General features: G+C 36.0%; 1 protein-coding gene across 1 annotated transcript in view; it reads left to right on the plus strand.

The window, feature by feature from the left end:
* VEGFC (vascular endothelial growth factor C) overlaps window positions 1-13,231 on the plus strand; it is an 88,868-nt gene that overhangs the window by 46,082 nt on the left and 29,555 nt on the right. Inside the window, exons 2-3 of the mRNA XM_035557918.2 lie at window positions 8,228-8,441; window positions 9,755-9,945. Coding sequence (XP_035413811.1) covers window positions 8,228-8,441; window positions 9,755-9,945 — 405 coding nt within the window. The remainder of the gene's footprint in view (window positions 1-8,227; window positions 8,442-9,754; window positions 9,946-13,231) is intronic.

Consider the following 13,231-nt stretch of genomic DNA (forward strand, 5'->3'; position numbering starts at 1 on the left):
GTTGTTACAATGTTAATAGTTTTCTTCAAAAACCATCTCTATATTTATTTGCTTTTACTGACAAAGCTAATGGCAGTTGCTAATAAAAGTCATGATAATACCAATGAAAGCTCACTAAAGACTGAAAATAAACAATCTTGTTATAAAGTCATGGTAGTTTATTCTTGTGTACTGATTTTAATGAGATATGTCTGACTGTTGGAAGGAAAACAAAAGGTTGCAGGGCATTTAAAACAGCCATATTCAAAAAATAAAAACATAAAAAAAAAAAACAACACCCAACAAGCATACTTGTAACAGGCATTTTACCATTTTCCAAGATAATAAGGTCTTATAACCAGAGTTTTTAGTCAAAGTTCAGTTTCTATTCAGTTTCCAAGTACTTTATTCTTCAGAATTGAATGTTTCACTTTCCCCCTTAATGTTAATTGAAAGTTGCTTATTTGGACTTGATTCTTCAAAATGAACATTATATTCCCTCATATAAGTCATATATATGTTATAGAAGTCATATATATGACTTAAACTGACAGCGTGCAGTGATTACATTGCAGGGGACACAAACCTTCTTGTTTTGCTAGCCGTCTCCTTTCTGGTAGATGGCATTTTGTGTTAGCCACCATAATAACGCAGCAGTCATCACAATGTTTTCCTTTATTTTTAGTTTTCAAATGTGTTCCCCTTTCTTCTGATCATGCACCTAGTCCCAGTGATCGTTGCCATTTATCACCACTGATCACTGTACGTGAAGATGACCAAGAAAATGCGTGTATCTCTTCTGCTACAGAATGTGCTGCCTGATGCCTCCAAGATTTAATCAGGTGTAAACTTTTCAGCAGCAATAATCCAAATCCTTATTGATTCCCAATCTATTTGTAATGCTAGTGGAAGCCCTGGTATGAATCTTTCAATCAGTTAAAGAATCTAGATGCAGCTGCACTTACACAACAAATGGTTATCCCACAAATTTCCATGACTGCAGTACAGCCTTTGACCTTTAATTTGTATGCTCATCTAGTGCAAGCTCCTGAATAGTGAATCGAGCCTATTGAAAACAGGCATGATTTTCATAATTTATTTTGTAATTACTACTTGGTGTATCCTTAGAAATAGCCAGTAGGGTTTTGCTAACCACAAGTCGAAGGCTATTGCTGTGGAACAAGGCAAATTTTCAAAGACCAGGCTGAAGTGCATGGGAACAAAACCTTTTCTGTTGTTATAATCTAGTTGTGAAATTGCTTCAGAAAAGGTCATAAATATTCAGCGTCTGTCTATGGTGCTACCACCCTCTTTCTCAAAATTACTTTCCATTCCTTCAGGAATGGTGTTTAATACCTTTTCTCATGTCTACTCACACAATCACGTATATTCAAAAACAAAGGTCTATATCTTACAGATTTCTTTCACAGCGCTGTGGCATTATGATCTCTACTTGTATCAGATACCATGTCACCTACAACAGTGTCTTAATTGCCTAGGCTCATGGAAATCTGGGAGAATTGGCCACCTAAGACGAGCTTCTAAAGAAACCACTGAGCAGAGCGGGGAGTTGCTCTAGAAAGAGGGGAATGATCTTTCTCTCTCTCTGCTTCCCGGGGAAATCAGACTTAGATTAAAAAGTGGTATTTTCATAAGTAATTGCCATTGATTGGATGAAAGTACTGCCGTTTTATTAGGGAATGTTGAGAAGCGTTCAGGAATGCATGTACTTGAGGAATGAGTACAAGCCAAGAAGTGTGTTTCAGAACCACAGGAGCACTGAAGTGTTGACCGAAGGACGAAGCATAAATGCCTATGTGCAAATATACAATCTTAGAATATTTTTCAACATTTTCTAAGAATATTAAGATAAAATATTTACTGAAAAATGTTGATGCATATAAAAATGGGGTTTCTCACAATGTGGAAATTGTACGCTAAACACTTAAATGCTTGTACTCATAAACAGAAGAATACTAATAGAATCCTGGGATGATTTTCTAGTAGTTTATCCTCACCAAAAATGCTCTGAACAAAATAAGATATGTGATTTATAGTACAGGAGTGAAACTTATGTAGTTTTAAGGTTGTCCTCATAGCCAATGTAATTTTTAGTTTATTTTTAACAAATTCCGTCTTCCACATATCTCCTCAAACTCATTTATTTTTCCTTCTCCATCCATTTTACATATTTTACTTTTGTTTGTTTTGCCTGGTGTTATACTTGGAATTTAAAATGCCAGAATGAATAAAAGTAATTTAAAGTGTAAGGTAGTTCATACCATTTTATTCATTTTCTACTTTCTATTTATTTTATACTTCCATTCTTATTTGCTATGTTTGTCCAATGCATTTTGTAAGCTCTTTTGGAGCAGAGACTGATCTTTTTGATCAGAGAGATCTCTTTGCTGTTATTATGATGTTCTGATTTAGTTCAAATTAGCTGCACTGGTGTTACTACTTCTTTAATCTGAAATAACAAAAAAAAAAGTGCTCAGTGTTAACATTTAATTTCAGTAAAGCACTGTTTTGTAACTGTATCCAACAGGAACTTTGAAGTTTGCAATTCTGGACAGTCATTCAATTTTGCTAGTACCAAATCAGTGCATAGGAGATCAAAATCAGGGCTATTCTGGCACTACTGTAGAGGGCAAACAAAAAAAAGTTTATTTTAATTCTTAAGTATGGTTAAGACATTTTCTCTAATTAGCGTATTTTCTTTTTTTTTTTTAACTTATATAGACTTCCAAAAAATAGTGCTGAAATACATGAAGACTGCAATAAAATATTATGCAAGTGAAATGTTTATACACACTTTTGCAATATTTCCATTTGCTTGCAAACTGTTTCAACATTGTAATTTAACTAATTGATTTTTACCGCATTTCAGTCAGTCAGTAAATACAGTATATAAGCATATTAAAATGGAGGGGTTTATAGGCAGAATTTTCTTATTAAGATTTGTCAACAAAATCCTTGAAAATGTAGTGAGCTAACAACTATTATTGGAACAGATGCATAAAGTACCATTATAGCACATTGCACCATCAATTATGTGTCATGCCTTCTGCCAAATATTAAGAGTTCTGACCTTTGTTATTAATAATAGAGGCAGACACTGAGGACGTGAAAGACAATGTAATGCGTGGAAAATCTATTATAGACCTGATTTTGTTAATGGTTGTGGAGTCTACTTTGTGTCCTGCCTCTCCTTTTGTTAGCTATAATTTTATGAAAAACTGGACATTCCATGTAGTGGAAACCCACATTGTGAAAAACATACTTTGACAGAATAAAGCGTTCCTAAGTTAAATATCTTTTAATGAAAGAGATCTTGTCAGGAAGCTTTATTACTTTATTTGAAATACATGTATTTCTCATGTTCCCCTGTTCCTTAGTAAATAATGTGGAAGAAGTGGAATGAAGCAAGCTTGTTTTTACTGTGTTCTTGTATTCTTTATTTATTTATTATTGTTATTTTTCTCAATATTGTCTGTCACCTTGTAGAGTAAAAGGTTTCAACAAAGCCTTTTGCTAGAATATAACTTCTGGTATTTTTAGGTGATCATGCAGGACAAAATTGATAATATGTTAAAAAAAAAAAAAGACAAAACAAAAACAGTAGGAAGACCAACGAAATGGCGGAGATAAAGACTTATAAAGTCAGTGATTCTGCTTAAAAACAAAAGAGGGGAAAAAAAATGAAAACCCCTCAACTGGCTTGAAAAAGAGCAAAGAAATAGAAAACATGAGACAGAGAGAACTCGTTTCCTCTGCAGCCACTGATTTCCAGTTTCCTTCTCAGTGTAGGACATACAGCCCAGAATGTCTTTCTAGTAAAACTTTTAGCAGTTGGTCCAGGATTTCATGTGGAGTGCACTGCAACTGCTTCATATGAAAATCAGTGGACTGTGGACATTCAGAAGAAAGCATGCTTTGGTACTAAAAGTTTTAGAACTGCTCTTACCAAAACACCTGTTAAGGACGTGTTACTTTTAGACAATAGAGTAATTGTTTAGTATTCTTTATTCTTTAGTATTCTATTTATTTATTTATTTATTTAAGATTACATTGGGGAATAACAAGCTTGTTGATGGTAACTGCATATAAAAATAATATTTATTTCTAAAATTCACCAATATGATCTCACATGAAAAATAAGAGCTCCTATGGAGAACACTTTTAGTATCGTTACTTTCTTTGTGTCTTGTCATAAATTCTAAATAAGTATCGAAGTCTGGATTACCATTGCATTTTGAGGTTTAAAATAATTTTTTGAGTGTGTCCTATGCTAAAAGCCTACTCACAACTTAAGAAAGAGGAAATCATTTGGAATGAAAGACAGGTATATAGAGTCAGCACGTTTTGTGACATTAACCAAAATTTGGACAAAATAGGAAATGTTGCCGGGCAAATCTTACATTCAGAAAAGCAGTTGCATTCAATTCTTAAAAAATTAGAATCTCTTTTTAACAGTTCTTAATGATCTGGTGTTTTTACTATATGTAGCACACACTCTTCTAATCAACCAAAATTTAACATTTAGCTTGATGTTCATGTCAACAATAAATTTTGACTGTCATGCAAAAAATAAATCACTCTAAAAGCTCCTTACGCTTATGTTCCTCTGAGCAGTTTGACACAGCTGAGAGTAATTTGACACAGTTCAAAAATACATGCCTTTCATAGACTTGTAGTGAATACACCAAACAGAAATCATTGAGCTGTGTGTCAAGGTAATATTGGAAACATATTCAAAAATGACATTCATGTATATGTACAATCCAGAACACTGTATATACCGCAATTAGTATACATGCATGGTTTTTCTTCTCCTTTTCTTGCTAAATCTGAAGAGTAGAGAGAACAAAAGCCCTCTAGTCAATGAGCTGGTTTTCTATAGAATATTCATAAGTTTGAATTGAAGTTATCTTTACAAGCAAATGGTTTTATAAAACTCAGCAGAAAATAATTCCAATGCAATAATTATGATTCACGTGAAAAAAAAAAAATGCGTACCCATATATTCACACGAGATTGTAGGTTATCTTGTAGGCAGATTGTTATTCTCTATCTTTCACATAGCTCTGAGGCCCATGGAACGTTTAGGAAGAAATGCATTTGGAGACAATACTTCATTAAATTACATTCAGTACTTTATTAAAGCCACTTATTTCTTCATGCTTTCTTTTATTCACACGTGTTTAACCCATGTATACTGAATTTGCTGTCCAGCTGGAAAGATATGACTTGATTTCCTCACCAAAAAGAATTTCATCAGCACAAATTATTTGTAGTAAATACCTCTTTTCTGCTCCATACCATGTTATCTTTTCAACTAAGTCATTTTGAGTTTCAGTACTTACTTTTCTGATGATTTAGGCCTGTACCTTGAATAACTGAAACAGCACTAGTTAGCATTTTGTCTACAGTGGTCCATATTGTTTTTAGAAAGTCATCAAAGTGTGGAAGGTGTCAATTCCCTTTCTACTTCCACGTCACCTCCGTTTTCAGCTAGGATGCATCTACTATATGACTAACAAGTTTCCATCTGTATGCCTTCTATGTAATGAACTGGCATTCAGCCTTGTGACAGGATATATAAGGAGCCTCCGTGCTGTGACCTCCCATGACACATATATTACCATCACATGTCACTTACTACAGTACAGTGTTTCAACAACTTGTTTCTGGTTACTCAAGGGGCATGTGCTGCAGAATGCGTGGGAAACTGCCTGACGGGAATGAGGCTACTCAAAAACCATTCTCTTTTCATGGAATCATGGAATGGCTTGGGTTGGAAGGGCCCTTAGAGATCATCCAGTTCCAATGCCCCTGCTACGGGAAGGCACACCTCCCATTAGATCTGGTTGCTAAGGGCCCCATCCAACCGGGCCTTGAATACCTCCAGGGACAGGGCATCCATATCTTCTCTGGGCAACCTGTGCCAGTACCTCACCACCCTCAGAGTGACAGGACACCCTTGTCCTGTCATTGTCTGCCCAAGCAAAAAGTTGCTCTCCATCTTTTTTACAAGCCCATGTTAAGTATTGAAAGGCTGCAATGAGGTCTTTCTGGAGCCTTCTCTTATTCAGGCTGAACATCCCCAGCTCTCTCAGCCTTTCTGTATAGGAGAGGTGCTCCAGACTCATGTCTTTAGAGAGATGAAAGCAAGCAGACAGTGGCTGAAGTAGTTGTTTGTTAAGATTGGATTTTTGCCTGTGGCCCATGGATTGAGAACCTGTGTGGTGTCCTGCAAGGAGAGCAGGAGTGATGGGAGCACAAGATGCTCTGTGTTGCCAACTACGTTGAAGACAATGCCCAAGATACTGCTTGCTGCATGGCTCGGGCCGAAGAAGGCCCTTCCTAGGGAGGCAAGGAAGGAGATGAAGTCCTGAATGTGTGTTTCTGAGACTGATAGCTTGATTGTGAAAATCTCCAAGGACAAAGTAGTCTGTCATGGCATTGAGGTTAGCAGGGCTTTAGTGATTTATTAATTTATTTTTTTATTTTATTTAACCTGCAATACTTTGACATATGAAATGATTTTGAAGTCTGCATTAGTTCTGGCTTCTGTAGTTATGGAAGTGAGTTCTGTGAGCCTGTCTTACTGAGGCATTTCTCCCGGATTTGGTACCTGGTAAGAAAGTAGATGCTACACTGTGTGCCGTTTTGTACTTTTCTAGTTGTTTGTGAGCAGTAGTTTGGTAGTTTTGGTTTGGGTGAGCTAGTTCAGAACTGGTTGCTTTACTTGGGAGCATTACTTGTTAGCTAACAAAAGCTAATTGGGCAATTCATCACTGAAGAACTGAATCACTGAATTGAGAAAATTTCTTTTCTTAATAGTGGAGTTTGATAAGGAATCTTGAATTTCAATTTCTATAGTTTTATGTTTCTGGTTTTAGACGTACGTTTTATTTACATTGTGTTTCTTGGACCAACAAAACAAGTTTTGTAGTAGTATACACAAAATCTACAGCTAAACGCTTTACTAAGCATACCTCTATATTTCATGTCTCATACTGCCATCTAAGGGCAATGTAAGCTGAGAAGGTGACTAAAGGTTCTTTAATATTTTCTGCTTCTCTTCCCTTTAGGAATTCAGCAATCTGTGGGTGAGAGGGTGGGCAAGGAATCACAGCTGTCCCTTGATATTGTTTCAGCTAAGGGGATAGAGGAATTTTCTAGGAATCTTGAGTAAATGAGAAATTAAAATGTAAATCCTAGTCACAGTCTTTTAAGAAAATGCCATTGCAATGAGTTTGTGTAAAAGCCAGCAAATAAGAAACTGAGATGACCAGATTTGAGGCTTCTCTGGAAATAATATGTTATCAAGCATAGTACTCATAGAATCATAGAAGGGTTTGGGTTGGAAAGGACCTTAAGTATCACCTACCTCTAACACCCCTGCCATGGACAAGGACACCTCCCACTAGATCAGGTTGCCCAAAGCCCCATCCAACCTGGCCTTGAACACCTCCAGGAATGAGGCTTCTCTCGGCAACCTGTTCCAGTGCCTCACATAGTAAAGAGTGCCCCCCATAGTAAAGAAATTATTTCTAATATCTAATCTAATTCTACCATTTTTTTAGTTTAAAGGTGTTATGCCTTGTCCTTAGTCCTGAAGAGTTTCAGTTGAAAGTCTTATTAGCAAGGGAGTATGCAGTTCAGATTCTTAAAGGTATCAAAATCCTTGACTCATACAAATTTAAGGATTAATCCTTTATAATGAGAATTTGCTCACTATGGTTTTCCATAAAAGGATACAAAATCACATTATTTTCTTCTTTTTCTAATTTTACTTTCACCCTTTTTGTATTTCTGGGTGTTTTAATTTTCCTGGACTTTTGGAAAATGAAAAAATAATGTTATATATTAAATAATGTGAGCATCATATCAATATTTTTGGACTTACGCATTCCAAATTGTATCATGAAAACTTTTGTTTCCAGGAAAAAAATGCTTTGTTTTGTTTTAATCTGCAAATTGTACTTGGATAGGCATAATTCTACAGCTTCTTTCTCACACAGGTGTTTTGAACTACATGTATGATAAAGAATTACTGTCACAAGCAAAACATTTCAGTATATGTCAATATAGTGTTATGTCGACATTGATTGACAAAAGTAGTTTTTGTAATGAGGACCCCTTTGAGCAAAACTTTACAATACGAGTTGTTTTTCAGGCTAGTTTCCAGCAAACCTTGTGTAACAGAGAAAGTAATTAATCTCACGTGTTACTTTGACAGGCTCATGCAACCAAAGACCTGGAAGAACAGTTGCGATCTGTGTCCAGTGTGGATGAACTCATGACAGTACTTTACCCCGAATACTGGAAAATGTTCAAATGTCAGTTGAGGAAAGGAGGCTGGCAACACAACAGGGAACACTCTAGCTTTGACACAAGATCAGATGATTCACTGAAATTTGCTGCAGCACACTATAACGCAGAGATCCTGAAAAGTAAGTACAAGTTATAAAATAGGTTATAACATGATAAAATCTGAAGACTTGTCAGTTACGTGAAAAATATGTTAAAAGCTCAGCATCATTAGTAAACCACTCTCAGCAGTTTGGTTTGATGTAATGGTTATAAAAAAATCCTTCATTGTCAACTTTCCGTAGTGAAATGAATTGCTCCACAGAAGTACTTTTGGTATGTATATCCATTCTCAGAAAGCTATAGATTGCTTTCTCAGCTCAGTAAATGTAGGAAATTGTTTCTCTTAAGGTATAAGGAATCCTGATTTGTAGAGGCTATTAAAAATTTGTAAAAAGCAAAGAAGGCACTAATATTTCAATTCAGTAACTGATTCTGCTCATTTTCTACAATTAAGTCATGGCTGATAATGTTTTCTTTTCTTATGTGTTATTGCTGTAGAAGGCCAAACTATCCACTTGTAACTTTTTCCTTTTACAAGAGGGCAGTTGACTTATATTCAAACAAGAAAAAAACAGTTTTCAAACAAATATGTCAGTACCCCCTTAATATTTTACGTGACCTGAAGCTTACAATTTATCAAGTGCTTGCAGGCAGAGGAACACAGGATTTATAGCAGTATTTTTTGACATGATATTGGAAACCACGTACCTTAATAGAGCCCATTTTCTCTGAGTTGCCTACCAAAAACTGGCTCCATCAGAGAAAGGGCCTGTACAACTGCAAGTCTCTTGGCTGTTTAGTGTAACTCAGCATTTGGCAAAGGCTGTATAACACTATGTGAAATATTGGCTGAAATTTGTGTGGATGATCTAAATGTATATACCACCATTCAGGTTAAATCACATGGTGTGCATGATAGCTAAATAATAGCCTTTTGCTTTAAATTACACTCTTGTAGTTAACAAAGTGAATGTATTCAAATTAATTTCATGTTAAATGTGGAGACAGCAAATTTATTGTTTTTAATGTATAGTATGATCCAAATGAAGTACAGTGTTGGGACCATTGAAAGTTAATTTTCAGAAATGTGCAGTACTTCTCTAGACATCGCTTAAGGTGGGACTTAACCCAAACAAAGAAGGAACCCATGCAGCTTCAGCATCCACAGCTCAATTGTAAATATGCCTCTGCTCCATGGCACATGCCTTTGAAGAGAAAATCAGCTAGAAGTTAACACTGAACAATGTGTATTTCATTGAATAAAGGGTGGGACTCTTGCAATGCATATTCTGTTTCTAACCATAAAAAAAAAAAATGCTACTTATTTACTGCAGAAGAGTACTGTTTTTAAGCAGCTGCTTTACAACATATGAAATTCCCTATATTTTGGCAGGTATCGATACTGAATGGAGAAAAACTCAGTGCATGCCACGTGAAGTGTGCGTAGATGTGGGAAAAGAGTTTGGAGCAACTACAAACACCTTCTTTAAGCCCCCATGTGTATCCATCTACAGATGTGGAGGTTGCTGCAATAGTGAAGGACTCCAGTGCATGAATATCAGCACAAATTACATCAGCAAGACAGTAAGTTCTCACTCTTATTACAATCCAAGTGCTCCTTGCAAATTGGTCATGCATACTTAAAATCAATTTATTGCCACTATGAGGAAAGAAAAAAAATAAATTTTAGAATACATAGGAAAAACAGCTGAAGATACTACTGCCATGGAGAAAATACTTAACACTCTCTTTCCCCAAATATATTTGGTTTAAAAAAAAAAAAAAAAAAAGATTATGATGTCCAGTTTTGTTATGATATTTTCCATTAAACTTAATTTTATTCTGTTTGCGTGCTGTATTTAGCTTGTAATTTTGTTAGCGAAGACTGTATTAGGACATGTGCAGACAGGATTCACATTGCAAAGAGAGCCTTTTAGGAGCTGAACCTTGGCATATTAAGAGATACTAGTGTAAAGTAGCTTTTTGTTGTGTTTTCATGCAACTTCCTCAGGTATATGTCCAGTTTTTATTCTTCAGGACTAGGTCAAGGCTAGTGAACAGGTAAGAGTGTGCAGGGATTGTGCGTTGAGCCTGTGAGCTTCCGTTAAAGGAAAAATATACATGCATTATTCTATTTTAGGTAACTATAACAATTATTACATCTTCTTAAAACAGTGTTTTCTACAAAATTTGTGTAAAAATGGTCACGCTTCAAAATGTTTGCTAGGGTATTTTGCTCTTGTTACAATATTTGGTGTTTTTTGTTGGTTGTGGGCTTTTTTTAACTCTTCTTTCTAATGCTTTGAAGAAAACTAATTTTAGAGTAAATCTAGCTTCTTTTTTCAACTAGATTCTTCTAGCTGAAGACATCTGTATGTATATATAAGAATGATATGTAACTGCGTAGACAATGATTAAATGATAACTCATGGAAATATCATTCCCCTGTCATGATAATTCTTATTGCTCTGAGCCTTCTTGAGAGAAGATTAGGAAAAGTGCAGAAAACAAAAACAAACTTTTTTTTTTTTTAAATACATCTTCTGTCTTCATTTCTCACCAAACCTGTCTATGTGAAATGGTGTATTCTACCAAAAATTTTTAATCCTAAGTATGAGCTAGTGCTAGACAGTCACACAGCACAGGGATAATGCAACTCAAATAGCTTAAACAAGGGAAACTACAACACTGATACCATTCAGGTCCATAGATATTCCCCTAACAACTGTCCTAATTCCAGTAGCTTGAAGGATGCAAATCCATTTTTCATGTTACAAACCAAGAAATATGGCCAGATTATTATTATTATCTGGTATATATGAAGTTTAGCTTACCTGAAGAAAGGATGATCTAGTTGGAGACAGTTGTTGCATTTTGCACAGACTTCCTGGTCTTGGAATACATTGTAAGCTTTGGGTAAATAATCCCCTTCGATTCATCTTTCTTTTCATACCTATTGAGTGAAGTCCTTAGTCATTTTTTGCCTAGCATAAAATGTTTAGACTAGTACTGAGTTTCTTTCTAAGTTCATGATGTCATTGGTGATGATATGATACAGGCGTAGTTAAAGATTTGAGAGACTCTGAAAAGAAAAATGTTACAAGGCTTGTCAGAAAGAAGAGACAACAGCATTGTTTTGTTTTCTTACCTATTCTGTAAAAGCAAGCAATATAATCTCAGAGTTTTCTGTCTTGCTTCTGCTTTCCAGTTTTATCTGGTCCTTGACAGAATGCAGTTTAAAAAAAAAAAAAAAACTTATAAAAGGAAGAGAGCTATAGCTGTATCTCTTCATCTGTCATCATCTTAAATCTTTTTAAAGTTATGTGACCACAGCTTACCCTATATCAGATGAGCATTAGGAAGAAAAAAGTATTGGATTCAAGACCATTCTGTGGAATTCAGGTACCCTGCACACCTATCTTCACTACTGTTTTCCTTTTCTTTCCTGAATGAAATGAAAACAAATGGTTAGTAAGCAGGCCTCTTCTGTTTCTTTTCATAAGTCACCATTTTTTGTAGCCTTATTTTTTGATGTATAAACTCCATAAGACAAGCCTTACACTGTTCACCTTGCAGAAAAAGTGTTTAATGGGAAATGAACTTTTCAGCTGGAGATCTTACTGTGAGGGCAAACCGTAGCATTGGTTTCAGACATTAAAATCTAAAGAAAATGGATATCGGCTTTAATTGTAATTAATTAAAAAAAAGAGAGCTAAGCATAGAAATTACTTTTATGGGGAGCAAATCATTGATTGGCAGGAGAATAGACTAGGTCAGATATTCCCAGATTGGCTTGTGGAACACTGTGGAGGTCCAGAGAGAGTTCAACAGTTCTCCAGTGCTGGCTGTGCTTCTCCTTTCTAGCTACTTAACTTACTTAAGAGAAAAATAGAAAAATATTCAGCTTTGCTTTTAATACCAATTGTTTCAACAAAAACTGTTTTTGTAATTGCTAAGGGGTGTTTATACAATCACGATTGGGATATGAGACAGTTTCTTAAGATGTGGTACTGTCCTGGTTTCAGTTAGGACAGAGTTAATTTTCCTCCTAGTAGCTGGTAGGGTGCTGTTTTGGATTAGGATGAGAAGAGCGCTGATAACATGCTGATGTTTTAATTGTTGTAGAGCAGTGCTTACACCAAGCCAAGGACTTTTCAGCTTCTCGCTCTGTCCTGCTAGCGAGCAGGCTGGGGGTGCAGCAGGAGCTGGGAGGGGACAGACCCAGGACAGCTGACCCAAACTGGCCAAAGGGGTATTCCATACCATCTGACGTCATGCTGAACAATATATATAGGGGTGGCTAGCCGGGGTGGGGGGGGCCAGCTGCTCGGGGATAGGCTGGGCATCGGTCAACGGGTGGTGAGCAATTGTATTGTGCATCACTTATTTCGTACACATTATTATTATTAATACTATTATTATTATTATTATTATTGTTATTATTTTCCTGTCTTAATAAACTGTCTTTATCTCAACTCACAGGCCTCACTTTCCCGTTTCTCTCCCCCATCCCAGAGAGGGAGGGGGGAGGGTGAGCGAACGGCTGTGTGGTGTTTAGCTGCCAGCCGGGCTAAACCACAACAGGTACAAGGTCTACGAAAACATTTGAAGATCCCCTTAGGGTAATTCATAATACGCAGTAGGTCATTTTCTTCTCCTTTATCCATGACACTGCAATAGTCCAGGTTTGTAAGTGGTGGCTTATCTAGTAAAGGTCTGTGAGGAAGGTGGTTGGATGGGTTTTGATTGTATTTTGTTTGTTTTTTTTTTTAGATGGTGTTTTTTTGTTTGGTCAGTTTGGGTGGTGGTTTTTTTTTTTTTTTCCTAAATTGTTACTGATCGTATATCCATTCTCTGTTTCTATGCAACC

The sequence above is a fragment of the Cygnus atratus genome, chromosome 4 (assembly GCF_013377495.2).
Source record: "Cygnus atratus isolate AKBS03 ecotype Queensland, Australia chromosome 4, CAtr_DNAZoo_HiC_assembly, whole genome shotgun sequence".
In the NCBI taxonomy this organism is placed as follows: Eukaryota; Metazoa; Chordata; class Aves; order Anseriformes; family Anatidae; genus Cygnus; species Cygnus atratus.